Source organism: Venustampulla echinocandica, assembly GCF_003357145.1.
Source record: "Venustampulla echinocandica strain BP 5553 chromosome Unknown scaffold_0, whole genome shotgun sequence".
In the NCBI taxonomy this organism is placed as follows: Eukaryota; Fungi; Ascomycota; class Leotiomycetes; order Helotiales; family Pleuroascaceae; genus Venustampulla; species Venustampulla echinocandica.
In genome coordinates this window covers 2,298,662-2,322,715 of record NW_022474205.1, presented here as the reverse complement: position 1 = coordinate 2,322,715, position 24,054 = coordinate 2,298,662, and the positions used below count along the sequence as shown (strand labels likewise).

At 49.6% G+C, this 24,054-nt stretch overlaps 8 protein-coding genes across 8 annotated transcripts; 3 read left to right on the top strand and 5 right to left on the bottom strand.

Moving 5' to 3' along the window:
* Positions 1-501: 501 nt before the first annotated feature.
* On the bottom strand, positions 502-2,520 carry BP5553_00714 (uncharacterized protein; the record flags this gene model as incomplete). The annotated part of the gene is made up of 4 exons (XM_032009337.1): positions 502-1,847; positions 1,913-1,994; positions 2,050-2,253; positions 2,350-2,520. 4 exons carry the CDS (start codon positions 2,518-2,520, stop codon positions 502-504), a joined length of 1,803 nt encoding a protein of 600 aa, XP_031873391.1.
* A 2,300-nt stretch (positions 2,521-4,820) lies between these two features.
* BP5553_00713 (uncharacterized protein) lies at positions 4,821-6,682 on the top strand (the record flags this gene model as incomplete). The annotated part of the gene is made up of 3 exons (XM_032009336.1): positions 4,821-5,284; positions 5,341-5,882; positions 5,973-6,682. The coding sequence occupies 3 exons, from the start codon at positions 4,821-4,823 to the stop codon at positions 6,680-6,682; spliced, it is 1,716 nt and encodes a 571-aa protein (XP_031873390.1).
* Positions 6,683-9,395: 2,713 nt separating this feature from the next.
* Positions 9,396-10,748, top strand: BP5553_00712 (Uncharacterized protein; the record flags this gene model as incomplete). Its single annotated transcript, XM_032009335.1, has 1 exon — positions 9,396-10,748. One exon carries the CDS (start codon positions 9,396-9,398, stop codon positions 10,746-10,748), a length of 1,353 nt encoding a protein of 450 aa, XP_031873389.1.
* Positions 10,749-11,276: 528 nt separating this feature from the next.
* On the bottom strand, positions 11,277-11,735 carry BP5553_00711 (60S ribosomal protein L24; the record flags this gene model as incomplete). Its single annotated transcript, XM_032009334.1, has 1 exon — positions 11,277-11,735. One exon carries the CDS (start codon positions 11,733-11,735, stop codon positions 11,277-11,279), a length of 459 nt encoding a protein of 152 aa, XP_031873388.1.
* A 594-nt stretch (positions 11,736-12,329) lies between these two features.
* Positions 12,330-12,834, top strand: BP5553_00710 (Uncharacterized protein; the record flags this gene model as incomplete). The annotated part of the gene is made up of 3 exons (XM_032009333.1): positions 12,330-12,380; positions 12,461-12,591; positions 12,696-12,834. The coding sequence occupies 3 exons, from the start codon at positions 12,330-12,332 to the stop codon at positions 12,832-12,834; spliced, it is 321 nt and encodes a 106-aa protein (XP_031873387.1).
* A 577-nt stretch (positions 12,835-13,411) lies between these two features.
* BP5553_00709 (uncharacterized protein) lies at positions 13,412-16,481 on the bottom strand (the record flags this gene model as incomplete). Its single annotated transcript, XM_032009332.1, has 8 exons — positions 13,412-14,114; positions 14,164-14,592; positions 14,647-15,339; positions 15,419-15,471; positions 15,715-15,893; positions 15,961-16,053; positions 16,118-16,174; positions 16,241-16,481. 8 exons carry the CDS (start codon positions 16,479-16,481, stop codon positions 13,412-13,414), a joined length of 2,448 nt encoding a protein of 815 aa, XP_031873386.1.
* A 1,771-nt stretch (positions 16,482-18,252) lies between these two features.
* Positions 18,253-19,389, bottom strand: BP5553_00708 (uncharacterized protein; the record flags this gene model as incomplete). The annotated part of the gene is made up of 1 exon (XM_032009331.1): positions 18,253-19,389. The coding sequence occupies one exon, from the start codon at positions 19,387-19,389 to the stop codon at positions 18,253-18,255; it is 1,137 nt and encodes a 378-aa protein (XP_031873385.1).
* A 1,059-nt stretch (positions 19,390-20,448) lies between these two features.
* Positions 20,449-23,764, bottom strand: BP5553_00707 (uncharacterized protein; the record flags this gene model as incomplete). The annotated part of the gene is made up of 8 exons (XM_032009330.1): positions 20,449-20,709; positions 21,008-21,041; positions 21,211-21,314; positions 21,611-22,893; positions 22,947-23,134; positions 23,185-23,363; positions 23,418-23,618; positions 23,678-23,764. The coding sequence occupies 8 exons, from the start codon at positions 23,762-23,764 to the stop codon at positions 20,449-20,451; spliced, it is 2,337 nt and encodes a 778-aa protein (XP_031873384.1).
* Between the last annotated feature and the right edge of the window lie 290 nt (positions 23,765-24,054).

Genomic DNA, 24,054 nt, shown 5'->3' with positions numbered 1-24,054 from the left:
TTTAAAGGAAAAAGTAAGAGGGCGATTTATAAAAGAGTCGTCTACTGTTACTGCGAAAGCTTTACGGCTCCGGAATGTCAATAGTCATGAGGGATGAGATGGTAGTAGTATTAGTCTACCTACTCACTAAGGGGCTGCGTAAGAGGCGAGCATCCTTCACAAGATAAGTTTGAATCATATAAATGCGTCACGTCACGTCAAGTCTTCGATTTGATAATGGGATTGTCATTTTCATTTCATTGCGATTTCATACATGGAAAGCCAAGTTCTAAGATGGGGAATTTAGTTTGTAGGGGCGCGCAACAAGCGCATCCCTGGAGAGGAGCGATGGAATTATTTAAATACAAGTAACATGAAAAACTCAAGCCAGGTCAATCAAGTCATAAAATTCCCATCCCACGAACGCAAAATACATGCAATCCCCGTTTTGGTTTCATCCCCGCAATTCCTATAAACGCCACATGAATTTCCGATCCCGCATTTCAATTAAAACATGAAGGCTTAGTCAGTTCGAAGAACTGGGTATAAGCTCTCGGGAGCCTTCTCGGAGGTGGGTGATGGAGATTTCGAGTCGGTCATTACAGTGTCTGCGTTCTCCTCTTCGATATACTCTCGTCGGTCAAGACGGTCATTGACGAATTTGCGGAGGGCTTCGATGACGCGGATGTTCTCGATCCAGAGTTCCTCGGCGCGGTCACGAGCGCTTTCGCCGCTCTCGGAGCGAGGACTCGGGGAGAGGCTGCCTGCGAGTGCCGGGTCAATGTTGCTAGCGAGGGGGGACCTGACCAGGGTTTCTGGACGTGGTGTGGCCGATTTCGGCGTAGGGCTGCGCGAGCTATCAGAAGCTACATCCATCATGCTCAGGGCATCGCGGGGGTTGGCGCTGCGTTGGAGCATGCCTCCGGAGTAGCGTCGCCGAGGATCGCTATCGAAGTTTGTGCCGAGAGTGGAGGCTGGTGCCGTTGTTGAGTGAGCAGAGTATCCGGCGGTGACGGCTGGCAAGCTTGGATAGGCGGCTGAAGAGGATGGGTGATGCCGAGAGATGGGTGACATTCCCTGGGAAGAAGCTGGAGAGTGGCCGGATGCCTGGGACACAGAGCTCGAAGGTGGAGTCAACGCCGGTGTGTTGGATGCGTTGGACTGAGCGGAGTGGGTTGCCATCATTGGGGCGGTGACATGTGCGGAAGATGCATGTGGGATGGCATGGCTGGAGGCTTGGTGTGGAGGAGAATGACTCTGGCGGAAGTTGATGGCTTGGTGGGTATAGTGGGCGCCCGGCTGTTGTACACCTGCGGCGGCTGCGGCATTCGAGCTCTCATAAACGGTGGACTGCATCTGCTCCAGGAATTGATCGATATTCATGAGATCGTTCTTGGTTCGGAGATTGGGCATTGGGGGAAGGGCATATTGATGCTGTGACACCGGCCCACCATGGCCACCGTGTCCGCCGTGACCACCGACAGCGACCATCGCAGGACCGGCTGGCATGTATTCAGACATTCCACCGCCTGGGATGGGAACGCCTTGCAGGGCCATTAACCGCTGTCCAACTTGATCATAGGAGGTAGGGTCAATCTGTCGTCGTTTGGCATCACCGAAGAAATCATTCAAGGCGTCGTATCCGCGTTTCCGGTCGTCATATGCCGCGTGATGGTTCATGCCTCCTCCGGGGTGGTTTACCGGGTAGTACACCGGGCCGTAGGAAGAAGGTTGCGGGGGAGCATAGTACCCATTATGGGGAGCATGATGGGGGTTGCCATAGTTGGCAGGCGGGCCGGGATGCATCTGGGCACCATGGTCATAGTAACCAGGACCGGTAGCTGCAAGGTGTTGCAGGTTAGCAATGACTGTATATTCGTCAGGCGTGGTGTTCGGGGCACAACCAAAACTCGCTCGGACTAGGCCTACATACCTTTGCCGCCTTGTCTATAGCCCGAATTCTGTCCACCTGGCTGATCTGGGGATCGGAGGAGGACGGAGTCGTCAGCATGAGTCTGTGAGGTTGAGTTAGCTATCTGCATGAGGCTCGACGATGAGGACTGCACTAACCTTGACGTGTTTCTTCAAGTCTTGAGGGCGCTTAAAGGCCTTTCCGCAGAAGTCGCATTTATGCGGCTTGAGGGGGACATGGACTCGGATGTGGGAGGTGATATGATCGCGCTTGACAGTGGTGGTCCGACATTGGTTCCAGCCACAGGTGAGGTTCAAGTTGTTTGTGCTCTTTCGTCCAACATGTTTCTCACAGATGTGCTCCTGTCATTGAGTTAGTATTGTGCCATCTCTCTATGTGTATGCGCATGGCGGGGTAGCGCGAAGCCAAGTTGGCTGTTTATGACAGTGAAAACTTACAAAAAGAGACTCTGCAGAGGCGCACTTTTCAGAACACTTATCCCACTGACAAGCCAGGCTATCATCAGTAGCAATTGTCTGCTTAGCAGGGTCCGACTGTGTCGGGACCGAAGCCTCCTGCTTCAGCGGAGCAGGTTGCTGCTGCTGCTGTTGTTGCTGTTGTTCTGCCATCTTGACCTTGGCAATATTCGGTTCGCGACCAGTGAGAATTGTTGTTTGAGTGGTTCGGTTAGGGTTATGGGCGGTGAGAAGAGACCGCCATGCGCACCAGGTGGCAGGGCTGAAGGCAAGTTTCTAAAGCTTATATATCCTAAGGACTTGGGATAACAAGAAGGGTCACGACAGAGAGCGAGAGAGCTGGATTCCGATCTGTTTGGCACTGGACACTTTTACAATCTTGAGGGAAACACTCAGGCAACGGGGAAGGCGATCTGGGCCTCTTGTACCCAAGAGGCGGAGGGACGCGATTTCTTGGCGCATCTTAGTTGTTGCCACTAGAGTCTTGGCAATTGCTTGGCATATTAGCTTAGCCTTGCTCTGCTCGCGTGCGGAGCGGAAAAGCAGCGAGGGCCGGAGTGGGTGATGTTACCCGAGATGTGCTCAATGCTGTACAATAATGAACGAATGGCATGTCCTTTGTTTGGCTAATTGGACAGTGCAATAAACGACTCAAGAACCACCAGCTCTATAGGTCTTCGAGATGGCTCATGCGAGGGAATATGTTTGCTTCTGCTACAGAGATCCTTCGCCTTGATCCTTTTACCATGCGTCCTTGAAGGCTTATCAGAATGCAAATGTAGCGCTGTGAGAAGTACGTACTTACTGTGGAATGGTGTCTACCTTAAGGTATGCACAAAGTACTTTGTACCCTCTCTCCCTTTTCCCATGCCGCTTTTGCTTCTCATCCTCAGGACTCGACTCAGGAGTGAACCATTCCATCCAAACGACTCGGACCCACCCAGTAAGACTTGTTAACTCGACACGCCAAGGCTTGTCGCGCTCTTGGCGTTCGCTGGACACCAAGAGATTGCGCTCCGCGCGGCCAAGCGTCGGAGGTCCTTGGCTTAGAAGGGTATCAGCCCCGCCGGGAGAGGGATCACAAGAGAGCAGCTTGCGCCGTCTGGCCTGACTGCATATTTATTACTTCATAACCCAGATCCCCGGCAATAGCGGCCTGCTATTATGGGAGTTTCCAATGGCGTCTAGGTGGCACAAGGAGGGCAATAATAGACCTTTTCTATGCCTCCCTACCAAGCACTAAGTCTTGTCTTCGGAGGCTCTCCAGTCAAGCATTAGTCAAGCCTCTGTCAAGCAACCAGTCAAGCATCAGTACCTGGTACAGTGTATATCACCGCCCGGAGCACAAGCAACGCAAGCACACACAAGCACTCGCAAGCACTCACAAGCACTACAAGCGTCGTCTCCCCTCATCCGGAACAACAAGCGTTTCCGCCAGCATGCTCCTTCCTCTGGGCCCCATCCAGCACCCGCCCCCTTCGTCATATCACTTCAGGCGCGGGGCAAATGTCGTCGTCGAACGCCCAGCCCTTGGCCCTCCCTTGGCTGATTACCCTCTCCTCTCCTGCTCCCTCCCTCCTCCCTTCCTCCCTCCTCCGCCGGGCCTAGGCAGCCTCCAAGAAATTCCACCCTCTTGGCCGCCGGACAAGAAATTCCTCTGCGCTTCCTTCTTGGCGGAGGAAGACGTGACTTGCACAGCCCCACTCGGCCCGTTTTGTAACCATTTACAGACATCCCTCGTATGAAGCTTACGAATCCGAGTGCTATCCGATAGAGTGCTCGCACGAGTCAGGCAATAATACCGAAGAAGTTGTAAATAGTTTCCCCCGTGGTGGCTAAAAATGAAATGATACGTCTGGCAGGAGTGTCAGCGTGCCACGCCTTATTTCGCGCTCTCCGGGTTTTTTCTTTGCCCTACGTCATTCCGCTGTTCGAGAAGAAATGGTGCAGATTCCACACGTGTGCCCAGTGTGCCCAGGCAACGACTGCAGAGATGCCGTCATCCTCTACTAATATGCAAGTACTTGTAGCTATGTAGAGAAGATAACTTATGACTTTTCTATCAGCTTTGTCCGGCTTTCCAATATGCACAGCCATGCGAAGTGTCCTCGCTGGAAGTTGAAAGTTCTCCTGGTTTGAGACATTCCGGGGATCTGCTCAGGGCGCTTCGCCGCCCCTTATAGTCCAATGACTCCAACCTCAACAACTATGACTGCGCATCGCCCTTCCCCGAGATATCCAGAAGCAGCGTACCGGTGAGTGACTCAATGATATTCTAGTTTATATCGTTCAAGTCTCTTCCAACTCAAATCTCAAATTACAATTCCCCAAAATCGTACTTCTGCCATCACATGACCCGATAATTGGCTGTCTGTCCTTCCAGCACAACGCCTCTCCCGTCTCCAAAACAAACCACAGTATCAAGATAGCAACCCCCGATACTAGTATCCGTAATGGCGGACCTACACCATGGCACGTTCTCCTACTCCACCGGGCCAACTGCCGCAGACGTCCTTCCCAGATCACAATCTGAAAACGCCAGATCCCAACTAGTCGAGGACTCAGCCGCAACCCAAAAACTCAAGGCGTTGCAGGCAGTGTTTCTAAGTGCCCTAAAAACTTCATTAGATGCCCATTCTTCCGCTCTTCCAATCCTCTCCTTTTCGCCAATTCATGCTCTAGCCCTAGAACTGGAGCCATTCGAAGAAGAGCCACTAAAAGCCATCGCGTTTGGAAACATCTCTCCCGATAACTATATTGACCTGTTCTGGGACATTACCAACGAGCAAAACGAGCTATCATGGGGGAAATTTACTGTTTATGAGGCAGAGCAATCTTCCGAGCCGCGCTTTCTCGTGTGTTTTAAAGCGCAACTGTTTGAACTTCGATATATTCGATGTGATGTCTTGGTTCGAGAGTAAGCCACTCACTATAGCAGAATTTTTATATTGATAACTTATTTATGGGATGTAGATATCCAGAGGTATCCGATGCACCTGATTCATTCTTGCAAGACCCGCAAAATAGTATCCACAAGTCGGTTCAAGATGCTGTGCAAATGATCCGCCGAGGAACCGATATGCATGACCATCTAGATGAATTTCCATCGATTCGCACCGCGTACTCGTACATCAAGAGATGGGCGGCTATAAGGGGCCTCGCCAATGCCTTTCCCGATCATCATATTTTCAAAAGTCTCTTGAAATACCAGAAGACGAATCCTGATTTGGCTACTCCACGTCAAGTTGGCGATCCAAGCTCTTCTGCACTGATCACGGAGTTCTTCAAACAAGATGCCCCTAAAACTGATTCCATTCCGGCCCCTACGGGTTACAGCTCGTTTATTACCAAAGACTGGGAGAACTTGCTAGTAAAGCTGGATTCCCTCCGGTTGGATGAGAAATGTGCATTCCCTCACACCATACGAGTGGCAGTTACATACTCCGGGAGATCGCCAGTGAAGGGGGCGCAATGGTTGTTGATGGTGCAGCGCAGATTAGACAAGCTCAAAGACCGTAAGTGAACACTCCGTTTTCATTTCCACGTCACCCACAAAAGTCTGCTCTAATCTAGTCGAATCTTGTATATTGACATACTGGCAATAGGTCTTGAAAGTCGCATCCCCAACACACCAATCGTCCAAATTTGGCCTCAACGTCTGGTCTCCGAAGATGCGATGCTGGGAGACAATGTCTACGAAGGCCACTTCGTACTCGGTCTCCGCCTCTCCCCAGCAACTAAGCAAGCCGATCTACAGTCAGCTCAAGAGATCGCGGAGACTTGGAGAAAACAAGTCGAGAACGATAAAGCCACGCTTAAAAACCAATGTTTCGTCCGGATTGTCGTTGACAATATCCCCACAGGGCTCAAAATTTGCGGGAGAAAATGGCCAAGAGTCATTTTAACTGGAGAGAATACGAACCACTCAGACTCTGATGGCGAATCCTCACAATTCCCCAAGAAGAAACGGTCTAAATCCCCTCTTGCATCCTCTACAAGCACACCTCACTCCTCTGACACAAAAGCAAAACGCTTCCGCACCGCCTCCGAAGTCCTAAACCGCTTGAAATTCGACAACAATTACAATATTGACGAATGGGCTATTGGGTATATCGACCGTGTCAGAGATATGATATTGGAGAAACCGGCAAGTGATTGGGATAGAGAGACTACAGCCGAGGAGTTTATTCCGGAGCATAGGATTGAGTATTTTAAGAGATATAGTCCTGGTGGGGAAGGGGAGGTTGGAGAGGAAAGGGGTGAGATTATGTGGAGTAAGAAGCAGAAGTTGGATGAGATCTTTAGGAGTGGGTAGCAATCGAGGTCTTAGTGGAGCTACACTTTGCTGCATGAAAACTCCGGGACTGCGAGCCACGGTAACTCGTTTTGCATAACAGGAGGCTTTTTTGTGCGAGCACCACTCTCAATTTGGTATATACCCCTGAGAAGGCGTTGTTAACGAGGTGACCTGGGTGGTGACTTGGGTTGTATAGATGATGAGTAGCAGATATATGATCATGAGGATTATGTGGTAGTTTCATTATCGAAGCCTCTTTCGTTTGCTGTCCCGTATCCGTATCAGAGTGTTTTGCTGGGTTTACTCTCTTGTACCCATTGTTGACCGGAAATTCGAAACTGCAAGCAATAGTTAGTCTCTACAATCTAGCTCCGTAAAGCACTTGAGGACCTCCTCATAGCTACTTTTATATTCTTTATGCCTATCGCTGACAAACAAGCAATGGCTATCCCTCCGCTCGACTGTCGCCACGTCTACCCTCATCCTTGGGCAGACCTCATCATCCATCCAAAGCCAACCCTATTGGACGAAGACTATCCAGTAGCGGAAACTGGTAGCCAAAACCAAGATATTGCAAGAAACTCGACAAATATCACCAATGCTTCACTACTTCAGTGCCTTCAATTTGGCTATTCGATTCTAGTTAACTTCACTTTAATCAACGCTCCCAGCAGGTTGAACTCGCGCTACAATTTGAGATGAGACGACCTGAATATGCGCAATTGCGCATGCAGGTTTTAATCGATATGGCTACTAAAGCAACGACCCTGGCCGCTATTTTACGGGCTCTTGGTTGAGATTCACCCATCAAGAGGTTCTAGTGGTAGCTTTATACTCATAAATGGCTCCCCTAGTCGAGTCCGCCCTCAAAGATGCTCTTGACATGACCTGTGCCAGGGTATTTGTATCCTATTCTTAGCAGATCTGGGTTAGAGTGCTCAACGACGTCCTTGAGAATCGTTGATACACTCAAAAGCAGGAGGTGGTTTATGACTACCGGTGTAATGACCTGGCCTTTTCACCTGCACTTGGTAAAGCTGTATATTCCTAGTGGATCGCTGCCGAATTTCCTGTTCAATTAGTACCGGCTCCAATATATTTTTTATCACGCAATCTAATTGTTTCCATGTGATAGGAGCATGCCTGACGAGCGTGTACGAGACTAAAACAAACAAAACTTAATCCAAGTGGGACAAATATTATCTTGCAAGGGCAAAGCTAGAAGCTTTTTTATTAGCTAGATTATTTCTGTCTCCATGACCCTTATATCGAGGTTCTACTGCGCAGGAAATTACACGCTACTATAGACAGACTCAAGGCAGGACCTTAAACAGCAACATAGATCCAAACTAAACAAAACCTTCGCAAGGCAACAGCATAACCAAATAATTAACAGGAAGCAGCACCAGCTGTGTTTCCTCTACATGGGTGGTAGCTGTTAAGCATAAAATCGGTGCCTCGGTCCTAGGAGGACCCCGGAGGTGGCTGTGTCGCGAGCTGAACTGTGAAGGATTCTTAGAGCCCAACTTAAGAAATCTTACACAAGAATGGAAACCGACCGCCGATCATCTTCTCGGGTAGCCTTACCGATATAAGATTAGTTGCAAAGCCAAGAAATAAGGTTGGGCTGATAGGCAACATGAGATAGTGGAGTATAGAACCGTGGCTCCGAACTAGGAAGGTCATAGTACTCGTTATTGTACTCGTGATAGTACTCGTTATAGAAGAATAAACAAGATATGGAGTAAAGACTATGGTATTAAATGACACTCGAAAGATAAACTAACCTGGACATTTTAAATATGAACAAGCACTTGGTTGCGCGCAGGTCTGCATTAAGGTTGCAACTACGTGCGACGAAGGGAGGCCGCGGGTTCCTGAAGGATCCCTGAAGGATGAAACAGCCTACGGAGTACAGACGAAATAATGGAGGGTAGACTCTCGAATCATATCTCAATATCAACAGCTTCGTGCACTCCCCTCTTTTGTTTTCCATCGGTGAGTAACGGCTAGCAACAAGGGACAAGGGATTGGGAAGTCTAATGGTGGAGGTGTGCGGCCACCCGGATAAGCCACCTTTGGATACCGGGATCGATCTATGAATAAACCAATTAGTTGCCTACTTAGCTGCGTACTGTATTAGACCGTCTGTATTTTGCTAACGATATGTAGGATAGCTTCTCGCTACCATAGCCCCCATTGCTTATTCGACATCCCGTCCGATTAAGCTACAAGGCACACTGATCTGCACCCCTTTGCCATCATTACCTGCGTACCGTGGACACTACTGTTGATCAGTGTCAAATAGAACAGCCACCCCGCTCCCGACCCCACAGCCCTAACGGCAATTTATTAGCCCGCTCTTGCATTTATTACTGTTCTACTAAAGTTTGGGTTACTAGGTTGGCATATCAGCTGCACGCTGTGACAGCAAAACTGGAAAGTTATGGTTCTTGTTGCTATTTGCACATTCTGGTATCTGGAAATAGTTGCTTGGCAAGCCCACTGAGAGTAAGATGAGGAGATTAGGCTTTCAGCTCGATGATAGTGATGCTCATCAAATATTTATGGGACAGGCTTTCAGTTTCTTGGGTTGAATCAGTAGGTGTATAAAAGAAATCCTTCGGCCGTCGAAAGAGTGTTCTGATATCCCAACAACTTCATTACCTATTGAACCTTCAATAGAGCATCTGTTTTGTGTCATAACATCTGCATTAGATTGCTATCCACCATGGGGCAATTTTCTTTCCTCTCCCCAAAGACCAACTTGGGAAATCCGAGCACGATGCTTCGTCTCACCACTCTAGCCCTCTCATTCTCCTCCTTCTTCCCCGGCGGCGCGAGTATGTATTTCGAATCTCGCTCAGACTGGGGAGCAAGACCACCCAAAGAAGCCTACACACCCATCACCAACCCAAAGGGTGTAAAAGTACACTACCTCGGAGAACTTTTCGTTGGTATTGAACACAGTCAGTGTGCACAGAAAATGAGGTCCACTCAGGACTACCACATGGACAAGTCTCCCGAGAACTATTTCGATATTGCGTACAGCGTCGCAGTTTGCCAGCACGGCTACGTATTCGATGGCCGAGGAGCAGGACATCGCAGCGGCGCGAATGGAAATGTTGAGTTGAACGCCAACCATTATGCTGTTCTTGCGTTCCTTGGAAACACCGGTGTTACTCAGCCAAGTCAGAGCCAGATAACTGGCATCCAGGACGCAATTGCATATTTCCGTCGCAAGGGTGCTGGAAATGAAATCAAAGGTCACCGCGATGGCTATTCCACGAATTGCCCGGGCGGCGCGCTCTATAATCTCGTCAAGGACGGTACCCTAGATCCAGGGAAGCTATATGATGGCGGAACGCATACGGTGGGAGTTGGTGAAACTCTCAAAGGGATCAGCCTCAAATTCAATGTACCGGAGCGGTACATCATTGATGTGAACAAACTCAAGGCACCATACGCCTTGATAGTTGGCGATAAGCTCAAGATTCCAGCTCGTGGGGTTCCGCTTGGAAGTGCTCCACCAACTACAACGTCCAAGCCAACAGATCCGACTCCGCCAACGACTCCGCCAACGACCCCGAATCGTGAGCCCTTCCCCGGTACAGCGTGGTTCAAATCAAAGCCCAATAGTCCTATCATCACAGCAATGGGCAAACGACTTGTTGCTGAGGGATGTAGCAAGTATGTGGAAGGTCCTGGCGCCCAGTGGAGTGATGCAGACCTAGCATCATACAAAGAATGGCAGAAAAAACTTGGATTCTCAGGAAGTGATGCAGATGGCTGGCCAGGAAAGACTAGTTGGGATAAGCTAGCAGTGCCAACGGGGCAGTATGCGACTTTCCCTGGTGTAGCCTTTTTCAAGTCAAACCCCAACAGTCCTATCATCACAGCCATGGGCAAACGACTTGTTGCTGAGGGATGTAGCAAGTATGTGGAAGGACCTAGCCCCCAATGGTCTAGTGCCGACAAAGCATCATACGCAGAATGGCAGAAGAAACTTGGATTTTCAGGGAGTGATGCAGATGGCTGGCCGGGCCAGGTCAGTTGGGATAAGCTGAAAGTGCCAAAAGTATGAGAATATATATACATAGTTTGCAATGTAACAATATTTGGAAATAAACAAGACTATTGGCGGGAGCTATTTAAATTGAATTTAGCAAGGCGGTTGTTTCAGTGTGAAGCTGCTTATATTTCTCGCGGATATCGGTTCGTGCTGCTGAGTCAGACCGGGCACGTGACCGAGATGTACTTGTATATACAAAGATGAGACGAGCTTTTACAAAGTTTATCTTGGCGAGTGCAAGAAAATTGTGGCCAATGGGATTCGAAATGCAGACTATTTCCAGATACTACAATGGCTATAGCGAATACCAAATGAGAGCATCGATGATTAGCGGGGTAAATCATCGCAAAGGAAGAATATTCGAAATCCGTTGTGGTCAGAATTTCGTGCAGTAACGGCCACCAGACACATCTGCCCTAGCAAGCAACTTGATCTAGCGCCCTGCAGAAAAGCAAGCCCAAGCCCCAACTCCCATTTTACGAATCCCAAGAACGCCATCATAGTACCCCCCAATGGAGACACACTTCAGTGCCAACCACCTCAATCCATATCCATGATATCCTCCTCACCCCCATCCACAAGAGCCTTCTTCCTGATCTTCATCTTTCCAAATACCTGACTCTTCGGTTTCGTGCTCTCAATCAGCTCAACCTCCTCCTCACCCAGCTCCTCGCCTCTCTCCTCTTCCAATCTCTTCCTCTCACTAGCCCTCATCTTCGGCAACAGATGGCTATTCTCCGCCACCAATTTCCTGTCCAAATCTCTCTGCCTCTGCTTATTGTTCGCCATGCGTTTCTTGTAGAACACACGTTGTCTCTTCTGCTTGACCTCCTCAAAGCGCGCCATGGCTTTCTCGGTGATAGCGACCGTCTCGCGGTCGTAGCGGACAGGGACGTTGCGGCGGGCTGCGAAGGCGAGGGTGCCATCGACGACCATTTCCTTGCCGGCGGCTTTGCGGAAGGCTTTTGTCCAGGCCAATTTACGGGGGTTACGCTTCATTTTGAACTATATTTCAGGTCTTGTTAGCAGTGTTCTACTTCGAACAAAGGTGGTGTACTAGAAGGAAGAAGCTGGAAGACATACGTTCTTGTGACATTTGCTCCTGCAAAATCTAAATAACCGCGCATCGTTTCGCACGAATGTGATGCCTTTGCTGGGGTAGCATGGCCGCGAGCAGAAATAACAAGTCTCGATCCTTTAATAATTGGTCCATTAGCTAAGTCCCAGATTGTACATAGATACATTTAACGTCTGACGTACCTCATTGTGAATGCGTGCTGGACGTTGTCGTTGGCGCGCGATGTTTCTGCTTTTCACAGGCCCTTCGTTATCGCTTGCTTGCAGATATAAAAAATTCTTGGTGGAGAGGTGCAGTGGCGCTTGATTAGTCGCTAGACCCGGATAAAAGTTTGTGCGACATCCCGGGAATTCCGATGACCCAGGCCTCTGAAATTTAGAACATCATCGCCAGTCAAATTTAAGTGCAACAAGAACAAGACAACGCATTTCTTCACAACCATAATCATAATAATCTTGTGCACCTGCGCATTCACCAGCTTTCGACTCTTCGACCCATCTAGAAAGATAAGAGCCATGGCCTCAGCCCTCGCAATCGGTGTTGGCGTCGCAACCGCGGCATTTCTTGTATGTCCTCTAGTTTTCGCCGCCAGCCTTCCTGCGTTACATTAGAAACACAAGCTGATATAATATCTTCTTCTCAATAGGGACGCGCAGGCCTCGTAGCATACCGTCGCTCCCGCGGCGAAGCCGTCGGTGCGCTAGGCAAAGCGTTCTACAAAGGCGGATTCGAGCCGAAGATGAATAAACGGGAGGCTCAGTTGATATTACAACTGAGGTAAGTGCTTAGATTTGCCCTCGTCCATTACAGATTAGCTGGCCACAGAATTTCTTGCAAAGTGGGAGTTGGAACGGCACTGACTGATAATGTGGTGAAAACAGCGAGCGCCAAATGACCAAAGAACGCATCCGCAAAAACCATCGCACACTGATGATGTTGAACCATCCCGATCGAGGCGGGAGTCCCTATCTCGCAACGAAAGTCAACGAGGCGAAGGAATTTTTGGAGAAGAATCGCTGAACTCTCCTTTCCATTCTGCCATCTGCTTGAAAACACCCGGAACAATTATTTATCGGGGATAGGGAAGTTGGTGGGAGGAAGATTGATGTATGATAGAACGACGACTGAGGAGAGGGGACAGCAGCATAGCGAAGGCGTTCAGGCTTTTATAGCCGTGGTTTTTCGGCTTTATATTGGATGCGCTGTATATCTATACATGTATAAAAGCTGCTTATATGCGCGCATGGATGGAGGCACATACCCACAGATTTCGCTCTCTGCTCTGGAATCATGAAACAATTAAAGAAATTGAATGATATCTCGTCTGTGTTTAGGGGTACCTAAGTGAGAAGGACGAGTAACTCTGCGTTTTTACCAGGCGTCTCCCCACGTCACATTCCACGAGAAATCAAATTCAAGCCCGTTTTTCATTTTGCAACTTATTCGTAGCGTTAAACTATGCTGCCTGCCTTATTCCACGATGTGCTCAATTAGAGCAAACACATAACGCCTTGAACAGCCACGCAATGCAGTAATATTCCGGTGTTGCTAACAACTTAGGACACCAAAGAGGTCTTCAAAGTTCGCACTGTTGAAATTAGGCATCGCGCCCTGGCAAATCATATCCACTTGAATGCGGTTTCAGATCTTCCAACTGCTCCAGAAACACACGAAGTTCCATCAATCGCTCCTCCTCTAGCTGGGCCGCGGTCTTGGGTTCGCGGGGTTGCGAGGTTGAGCTGGCAGACTGAGGATTATTCTCAGTGACCCGAGCCCGAGCCGTAAGACGGTCGTGGTGAGGGAAATGAGGCTTTGCAGGACGCAGTGGTGACTTGAAAGACTGAGGCTTTGCAGCCGCAGGTGGTGGAGAGTCAAGAAGCTCATCACCATACCCGGCAGGAACAAGCATGCTGAAGTTTCCTTGAGCTGGCAAATAGTGACCTTCTCTGAAGGGGTCGGAAACAAGGCGTGGTCTCATGGTGGGAGTAGTATCAGGGGCTTGAAGCCGGACCTGAGCGGCATTGAAGGGGGGCGGTGGGTTGGTTTCCTTCCGAACATACAACGGGGAAACTGTCAATGGGGGCGGCCGAGAACCATGTTCTGTATATGCTGGAGGCGGCCGCCATCCTGGTTTCGTTCCATGAATCCGAGTTGTGGCGATAGGCCTAGGAGCTTGGCCATTTGAAGGTGTAGGTGTAGCAGTCGACTGTACACGAGGAACAGATGCTTCACCGCCGCCGCTGTTAACCAATGACCTATCCCCAGACTTAATAGCAGAGTTTCCAATACCCATAGTGAGTCTAATAGTAAGTAAGTTGGAGACCTAATACACGTGTTTTGCAGACTTACCCTTCGACATCAGTACGCTTGTCAGAAGTCTCTTGAACCGGCATGGTGCCGTTAGAATTCTTGACCACAAGACCAATCATGGCTTGAAGGGTATACACAGCATCGTTGCCCGCATTGTGAGGGTTCCAGGCAAGTTGGCCAACATCGGAAAGAATGGCGGTAAGCTTTCGAGATTGAGTCTCATTTGAAATGTATTGCCACAGCTTATCTGTGTCAGCACGATCCATTACGGCAGAGGTGTTCGTAAGATCATAGCCTATCTTGCGAAGGTATTCAACATCGGCAGGCAAGTTGTGTCCAACTAGGACAACCTGGCGCTGAGACGGATTTTTATCATATACACCAGAGCCCTGAGGATTGGAAAATGGTTCCTTGAAGCAGCTGGAGACCACTTCGGCGGCTTCACTCAATTTGATGAACTCGCTGGCCCTGTGTTGGATTTGGTTAGTACTATGCTTATCCAAAAATAGTAGGGTAACTTACCCAAACTCGAAGGATTCGGGACAGCCCCGAACATAATTGTGGTTTCGATACCGGAGATGCTCTTGGATCCTAAAGTGCCTGGCCCGGATGGCAGATGCCCAGATCTCGCCGTTTGCTCCAGGTCGCATTTGTCGGATGCATTTCGTATCAAGAGTCGCAATACCAATCTCCGTAATGATATTTTGATTGCCCTCGTAGGCTTCAACATCAACAGATATGAAAACGACGTCCTTCGGCGGATAATTGACATCGAGCCCCAAATACCCTTGAATGCGCTTAAGGTTCTCGCCCCAAGCCGTTCGGTTCGCCGCGCGATCTTTGCTTGCTTTCAAGGATTTCTGTCCCTTCTGGGCTTCATTAATTATATCCAGTTGCGCCTGGAAATCGGCGAGGGCACGGTCGGAGGGCATCTGAGGGACTTCCTCGCCAGGGAGTGTCAAATACGCCGGTGGAACGTTCTGCCTCAGCGATTCTGCCATGTCTTGATTGGTAGAACGGCCCAAGTAGCGAGCACGAGGGAGGCCGGGCGTGCAGAAGGTGACGGCAAATGCGGCACTTTTACTGCCAGTTGGTATGTGAAGTTGAGTAGCAAGAGCCTCATTGATGATGTGTAGGAACCCCTTAAACTGCTTGGTGGGCACCAGAATAATCGGGTTAAGATTTGGATGGGATTCAAGACGGTAAACATAGAAGCTATAGAAACAATGATATTGTTAATTCAAAGATCTTCCAGTGACACTCGGGGGTTATAATGAAATCCCTGATAACTTACAAATCCCAAGTCCGGTTATACAACTTGCCTTGGTCAAAGAATTCCGGGCATACCTATCAGCGGGTTAGTGGAGATGCCCGTAATAAGGATTGAGAGTGTTATGAAGTAGTGATGAAAGTGTCGGGAAGTAAACACTGCCTAATTTGCAAGGTGCTTACCACCTCGAGGCAATATAGAACGAAGGAAAGGGGGAAAATATGTGGACAGCGGATAAACTCGACAGCTCAGTTTGCGTCAAAGATATTGTAGGTATATGGCAGGTGGGTTGTAATGAGAGTGGATTAAAATGTACTAACAATCTTCTGGTCGTCCTTGCTAGCATGAACAAAAGGAAACTTCTTGACCACTTGAAATGGAACAAAATCTTCATGGCCGGCCGCTAATGCGCCAGGTTTCATCTGGGCGTATAGGTCGATAGGGCAATGTAGTGGGCGGGCTGGGTTTTTGGCCAGGTCCTCAGTCGGTCGTCGAGCTTCTATTGAGGTGAATCAGCCCAGCTGCGCCACTATAGATATAGATATCAAACTAGGCCAAATACATACTATTCATCATACTGGTTACAAAGTTACCAATCTGTGTGTGGGCCGGCTTCGGGTAAGCAGGGCAGGGTGTCTCTCCCGCAGGCGGGTGGGATTCTATGGAAAAGAATTAGATGTACGGCCATGACGATGAAATGGGTCTTAGAGTAGTAGAGCATACCGATCTTCGTACCAACCACTCGAGTCTCCTGGAGTATTGTTGCAAGTGAAACTTCATCTATGGAGGATGGTTAGATGCATTGTCGAAGTAATGAGGTAGATCTGAAAAGGTCCAAGAGCATACCAGTCATTTTCGCGAGTCTCTTCTCTCCTGCATCCTTGAGAGTGCAGCCACCAGAGATATCGTCGTCATTCTCATCCTCAGAATCTGTGCCTTCATACAAGTGCATGGCTGGTCTCTTTGATTTGGTACGGGCTGGTACTGGCGCTGGTGCTGAGTCTTGGTCTGGAGCTGGCTTCTCCTTTCGGGACAACCGCCAATTACCTGCCTTGCGAATAGCATTTAGCTTGTGTGCTTTCTCCATTATATCTCGCTCTTGGACAGACAAATTCGTTCAGGAGGTAGGGTGAGTGTTTGTGGAAAACAAAGGTGACCACCGGACGTGTTTCGTGTTTGTTGATGGAGGGAAGAAAAACCTTGTGGGAAGATATGAGAAACTCCACGGGCATCTCGGTGATGCGGCGACTACATCAACAAGGCTAACCTATAGAAGAAGTGCAGAGGTCGCCGCAGGATATACTTTATCAAACGGAATCCCCTGGAATCAGAGAGTGATCCGAGATGTTCATCGACAGGATAATAATGTGATATGATATAAGAACACTACAACAAAACGCACCTCTAGGTTCCCTAATACAAAGATATCCTCCACAAATAGCCTCTATTTCAATACAAAGAGAAAAATAATCCCTACAGCCTGCCAAATGTGCTGCACCCAGCTTTTGATGTAGGAAGAGCCAATGTGACGTTGGCTGGATCGCAAAACGAGTGAGTACTCTAATTAGCTAGAACGAATTCAGGGCTAATACATTCACATCCCCCTTTCAACCCATATATTTAATCCAGTTCTAACCTGGTCTACTAGAGCTTTTGCTAGGTGCACTTTACCACACCACCACGCCCGACGGTCCCTGCTTTCCAGAGTCAGAGCTCACTAGAGCCTTCCACATCTAGAACACTTTCCGCTTCTATTTTTCTGTAGAGTCTCAACAAAACACAACAGGAAATACGGGTACTCTCACGACTGCAAAAAGAGGGTGGACATTGGAATCACAACATGATGTTGGATGTGAGTTAAGTTTATCAAGCTAGAGAGAGCAAACGGATTTGTTTGTTGGGCACGGATTATTTATCCTCCGTGGCAGGCGGGTGCCCGAAACGTCTCGCTGCTTTTAGAGGGCGAAGCGAATAGGGGTCATTAAGGGGAAGGAAGATTAAGGGGTGCGAATGAATCGCGTCGGTCAGATGCTGGGGATAACACAGCTACTTGTTGCTCTATTATTGGGTGGATGGGGTCCGTTATTTATGGGATAGGAGACTATCCCAACCTTCCACCAACCCCCTTAAACATTGAGACAGCATGCCAGCACCGAGCTCACAATCACAGAGCAATATTTCCATGCAAGATAATAGTGAGGGGATCAAAACGCGACCATGCATTATCTCAATCCAAGCAACATATGCTCAAATACTGCTAGGCTAGTTGTTGAAACCATCTCAAAAGAGTGGATATCATCTCCCATCACTATCCATCATCCATTTGTGGCTGGAACAAACCAATCATACCCTTCATTTAAAGGGTAGGATACTCCATCCTCCTCCATCCTCCACCAGTAAAGTGATTAAAATACATATGTGTATAAATAGGGCAGTGAATGATAAAAGGTCCTGCCCTCCCATCCATGTCCATAAAGTCCAATAACATCCCATGCTTTGCAGAAGGTGTCGGAAGACACAAGGATAAAGTGGAGTGGTGTTGAATATTGTAAAGGAGTCAACGTATGTGCAAATCGAAAATTGATAAAGCAGGCACCGAGCGCACGAGACTTTAGCACAGGCTCAAGGATCTCCTGAATTCCGACCACGGAAAAATAAAATAAAACGCCATGTCATATCATTCTGCGCTCCTTGCGACAAGAAGGATGAATGCCATATCCTAGAACCATCCATCAGATCGTCGTAACGAGCATGCTGCGCGCTGTAAAACCCCAAGTTTGATCGATGCGCGCCGGCAGATCGTAGCCCAGTCCCGGTTCTATGCACCCATCCCATTCCCAAGTAACGCCGTCGATGTATTATACAGAACCCAGTCGTAAAAGTGCCTCGACCGCGTCTCGCTCCTGAGAGTCCGAGGTCATGCCAAAGGCGGATAAATCAATATTATTATGTTGTTGCGAGGTGTGCAACGGCACTGATTTTGTCAGTGCAGAGAGGGGTGGCCCACCACCGCCGTGGGCTCCCCCGGGATAAAGTCGTGAGGTAAGAAAGTTCTGTCCAGGACCAGAAGCCGAGTGGGAGGCAGCTCGCAAGGCCGCTGCGCCTACTGCAGCCCAGTCCTCGTCGTCGGTAACGTCGTCCGGGTCATCATCCATAATCTCATCCTCTGCTGGAGCTTCAGAGCCGGATGATGAACAAGATTCGTCTCCGTCTAGAGACATCTTGTCCGCTTCGTTCTCCAGCATCATGATGTCCATATCGTCATCGTGCGAGAAGACGGCCGAATCGCCAGCCCAGCTGGTACCCGGCACATTCAGTCCAGCTCTCTCGTCTTTCCACCGGTTGTTGTTCGATATAGGCATGCCGTTCGAGTAGGACGATGGCGCACTGGGGGGCGGCGAATGCTGAGAGCTTCTGCCATTCCGAGCATGTTGCCCCTTCAGCTTCGCATCCCATCGTCCCCATCCTACTTTCTCAAACTTGACTTCGCCCTTCAAGCCGCCACCTTCTCCCCCATTTCCCCGTCCCTCAAGCGCTCCAACGACGAGTCTCCGCGCCTTCGCAGGCGGAATTCCCGAGAACCCTGGGACTGAGGTTGTGAGGTAGCCCATGATGTGGCGGATAGCCAGAGGGCCATGGTCTAGGAGAATCTCGGGCAAATGGTGCTTGGCCAACAGAGTTGGAGTTATGGCACCAGCGGTATCAAAGGTAGGCGATCCGACATCGTGATGATTCTCGGCGAAGCCGTCTTTCTCGCTTCCAGTACGATTATCCTGCAGATCGAGATCGGAGTCGACGTGCTCAAGGGCTATCTGGGCAGAGACCGAGCGAGTGCCGTAGGGTTTGCCGTGGGGAGGCAGTGAGGGAGAGATGGAATTCGGCGGAGTGGGGAGAGGGTGGCCTTTCGCAGGAACGCTCCTGGCCGCTACAGCAGTGAAGCTGTCTCGGCCAAGGGGCTTGAAGATATTGCGAGCAGAGGTAGCCATGGCAGCCATTTTCGTTGGGGAAAGTTGGCGAACGTTTCTCTGCAGATACGCGACACCAGATTAGCAGCTATTTATCAAAGGGGGTTGCGTTTCGTGGTGTTGTGCTGCGTTTCCCGGGGGGTGGCCAAAGGGGTTACGATCGGGGGCTGACTCACTCGACTTGCGAGAGAAACGTGGCGAGTAGCTCAAAGGACGCGACAACGATGCTCAGGGCAACAGCTTATCGGGTCGAAATATACCTGGATGAGCTAGGACGAAGTCTGATCGAACTAGAAGTTGGATCTGCTGCGAAGGTTGAGCGTTGTTGACGAAGGTGGCAGTTAGACGGGCAAGTTTGGAGTCGAAGCTGGTAGAGATGGAGGTCTCTACTACGATGCAAGACGAGAGGGGGGAGGAGTAGGCTTTTGTTGCGCAGAAAGTGACTGTATGCAAGTGACCAAGAACTGTATTGGTTGTGGGTTCGGGGGTGCGTGGGATGAAGCAAAGAATGCCGTTGGTTGGTGTTGTGTGTATTGTTGTTGGACTGTGGATGGTATTATTACTGGAACGCTGGGCAGCTACATCTTCGGCGCAGCGTGTCTGCGTCAGGACTCCAGGTAGGCCGGGTCCTGGCTCCTGGCGTGCATGCCAGTGTCTGTGCCATTCGGTGGTAGCGAACAAGCCGGTGGAGCGTACCAAGATAAGTACCTCTAGGTACACGCTAAGCAGCCCGAGGCACGATGGGGAGTGTTTAGTGCTGGCGTAGTACTTCGTAGTACCTCATAGTGCGTACGGTAGTATTACCGAGTACTATCATAAGCACCTCGTACGAAGTATACACATGCCCTCGGGGCTTCAGCTCTCGGTCTCGCGCACTGTCAGGCCCTTCGAATAAGTTCTAGCTGACACTGACATCCGGGCATCCCGGTGACACCCGAACAGAACAAAGTATCTTTCGTCGTATCTCCAGCCTGGCCCCAGTAGTAGCAAGAACTCGGAACACAGAGAAAGGCAGATAGGGGACGCTCAGGCGGCTTGTGGTCAAAGGGCGCTGGCTCAAGTCTCGCGACCCCTAATTGCAATTTGCAACTACTTTGCCCATAGTACAGGATCGAGCATTGACGTGGGAATAGCCGGCGATGCTTCTAGAATCTGGGGTCCCATCTCTAGCAGCGTGGTAGTGTCCCAGGCTTTCCGTGTTACCATGGACGCTGCTTTCATCTCCCACGTTATTTCTTTGTCGCCCTCGATTGGCTTCGGTTTCTTGCTGCGCCATTCATCATCGCATTCATCACCATCGCCATCCAGGTGGATCAGCAGACACGTTGTGGCCTCCACCACCTTGACACGCTTGACAAAGAGGAGAAACCATGGTTATTATTGATAGTGATGGCGGTTCCACGATAGAGAGTCCGGCCTTTCACTAGTCGCATCGGCCCCGGCAGCTTCTTCCTTTCACCCATATTATTCGATTCGCAGGCAGTTCCCTGGGAGTGGCTCCTCCGCTGGGCACCGATCGTTTACCCCACGTTCTCAAATGCTGCCACGATAGCAAGCAAGCCAGCCGAAGATCAATTCAACTGTTGGTCCCTTATCGCCCGGTTTTCCGCGAGATCCAACCCTCCGTGTAGCCGGGTCTAGGTTCTACACTTGCAATCTGCGCGGTGCGCGTAATTCCACAACTAGGAACGGTCATGTCATATGCTATTCTCTAGACTCTCGGTCTCCGAACATTGCCGCGCTGGCTGAGATGAGATAAGACCATCTCGTGGTCGAAGGACGGGCGACCAGGGAAGCACGGCAGCCCTGCCAACGTTGTGGGACATTGCCTGGCATCACATCATCGCAAACCTGGGAACATCAACATGTCGCGCATCAGATGCGACCATTGGCTGCCGATCGTTGAAGTCCGTGGCCGGTAGGAAAACAGACAAAGGGCTATTTTCAGACATCCGCTAAGTAATTACTGCATAGTACGTAGTAGGACGTAGGGCGTAGTAGAATTGACTGAGTGGACTCTGGACTTTACTGCGGAGTGAGGGATTTCCCTCCTCGCTTGAGAGCCAACAAGCACCACAGAAATAGCTGTTCCTGAAGTGCGGGTGCGATGCCAAACAAAGCACCGCATCAAGGAATCAACCTATTGCATCATGCTCCGGCGCCATTGTTGAGTACATATCTCCTACAAGCCTAACAGTGCCGCCATTGTTAGCAAGGTAGCCTTTTTCTCAACAAACCAGACAAAACCTACCGATTTCAAAACATCCAACCTCTCGCTCGACTGGTTGAACACCTGCTTGTACTGGGTGATGTTCTGCCGCACCATCTCGGCACGTGTAGTGCGGCCTTCACATATATCTTTCATCCGGAGCTCCATCTCCTTGCGCAGGAACGGCTTGCTGAGACTTGTATCGAAGCCCATACCATCAAAGCCAGTTACCAGTGCAACCCCGAGGGTTGATGGGATGAACTCTTGCACACCTGTGCCTCCAGCACCCTCCCCAGCGGCGGCACCTCCCCTCCCGCCTCTACCACCCCCTCGACCACCTCGTCCCGGAGCCGGGGCATTCCCGCTTGCACCCTTGGGTCTGGTAAATACATATTTCCTCTTTTGAATCTTATCGATATGTTCCGCCATTGTAGCATCCGTGCCAATGCCATTAGCATCCATCAGTGCAATGAGATCCGGTTCTGTCAGGTATCCTGGAGCGGTCGTAGCCCCTTCTGTGACCATAGCTTCCGTAGGTTCAAATCTCTCGCCCACTGTAAATTTCGGCAATGTTACACTATTCTTCCAGTTCTCATAGGGATATACATCCAGGTAGTTGCGTTCTAGTACAACCACCCCATGGGCACCAAAATGCTCGTCCCCGTATTCGATTTCCACATCTGTGGCGTGCCCTTTGGCGTCTTCGGAGCAGCAGGCGAGGAATCGACGGGTGATGAACTCATAGACGCGCCCTTCTTCAGCATTCAGTGCTGTGGGAGCGCAATATGCCACGGGATGGATAGGGGGGTGGGCTTTATCATCGTGTCTACCCTCTCTTGGCTGGTGGAAACCTCCATTAACCAGATTCTGAGCAAATGCACCCCATCGATTGTCTTGAGTCTGCTTATCAACTAGAGCCCCGAGATTCATTCCTTTATCAAAGCGATCGGTTTCAGTCCGGGGGTAACTTATAAAACCCTTATTGTACAAGGTTTCAGCAACGGACATAGCTTGTTGACTGTTCATCCGTAAGAACCGACTGGCCATTTTTTGCAACTCGACCGTGGTCAGCGGTAGAGGTTTCCATTTGCTGGTCGGCTTCTCCTGGACTTTGGTGACTTGTGCTATCTTTGCTGATAAGCATCTTTCGAACAGAATGATTACGACTGCTCGGTCGAAGAGATGGTGCCGTTTCCAATTAAACATAACGTCGATGCCATCTCGTCGGTGGGTGATTTTGATGCCCCAGAAGGGTTCGGGAACAAAATTCTTCACTCTAAAATAACGGTCGACTACGAAACCAAGGGTAGGGAACTGACACGATCCTAGATTAAATTAGTATATCTTCATTCTATGCTTCGAATCCAGGATAGCTAACCGTAACTTATGACCCTTCCTTTACCGTCGTCGGCGATGGCAAGTGGCCCACCGAGAGGTCGTAGACTGGTAGTCAGCCACCTTGTGAAGACATAGCCAATCCTCAAGTCTAACTCAATACGTGCGGCCACAGCATTAACCTGCCTATCATCGAGATCGATAGGGTTCTTAGCTGCATGGATGACATGACTTGATGGATTAGCGCCGGTTCGTGATTTCTAACTTCTTGTATAACTTACGCCCGTTCGATGTTACTAAACCTAGCTCGTTTGATATCCAAATTTGGATTCGTCTTTAGAGCCTCGGTGCGAACTTCACTGCCAATATGTTCCCCTTCTCGGTCACAATCTGTCCAAATGAACAAGGCCCGAGCATTCCTTGCTTGAGCTTGGATGTTCGAGGATATATCTTCTTTATCCTAATGGTTGATTTTAGTTCTTATGTTTTGGGGGGAAAAAGGAGCATTCCACACCTTAACCACATTGACACGAACAGGGGCAGCGAAGAGCGACTGAGGCGGTGGAAAATTCCAACTTTTCTCATATTCCTCATCAAAATGAGCTTGGGTCAAATGACCGATAACAGCAGTCATAACAACATCGCAGTTGCCCCAGCTTCCGCCGAAGTTAAAGGAGAAACAGTAGTTCTTGATATACGTGCTGCGTGTATTTTGCTGAAGGCTTCAGCAAAGACCCGCAAAATTTCATTCTGAAGGCAAAGTAACTAGCTTACCGTTTGATATTCCCCGCCCGAGAGATGGCCAGCTACAGCCTTTGAAATAGAAGGCTTTTCGGCTACGCAAAGTATCTTCCCCGGCATATTAGCATTCTGTGGTTTTTCTTTCTCCCTGCTTTGTAGAGACTGCTTAGTAGAGTATAGTCTACTTGGAGTTTATCGACGGTCCTTGATATGCATAATCCGAACTTAGCAGCATATTTGACACGTCGATAATCATAAATTTTATAGTCAAGATGTTGTGCTGTGGGCTGAAAATCCACGATAGGACGAACACCCTCCAGCAACGCGATGTTGACAGGCCTCGCCTGGCTTGCCGCCTTAATTTAGCGAGTAGTAGCAGCACTGTAGGCCAGCACGGGCACGGGGAATCG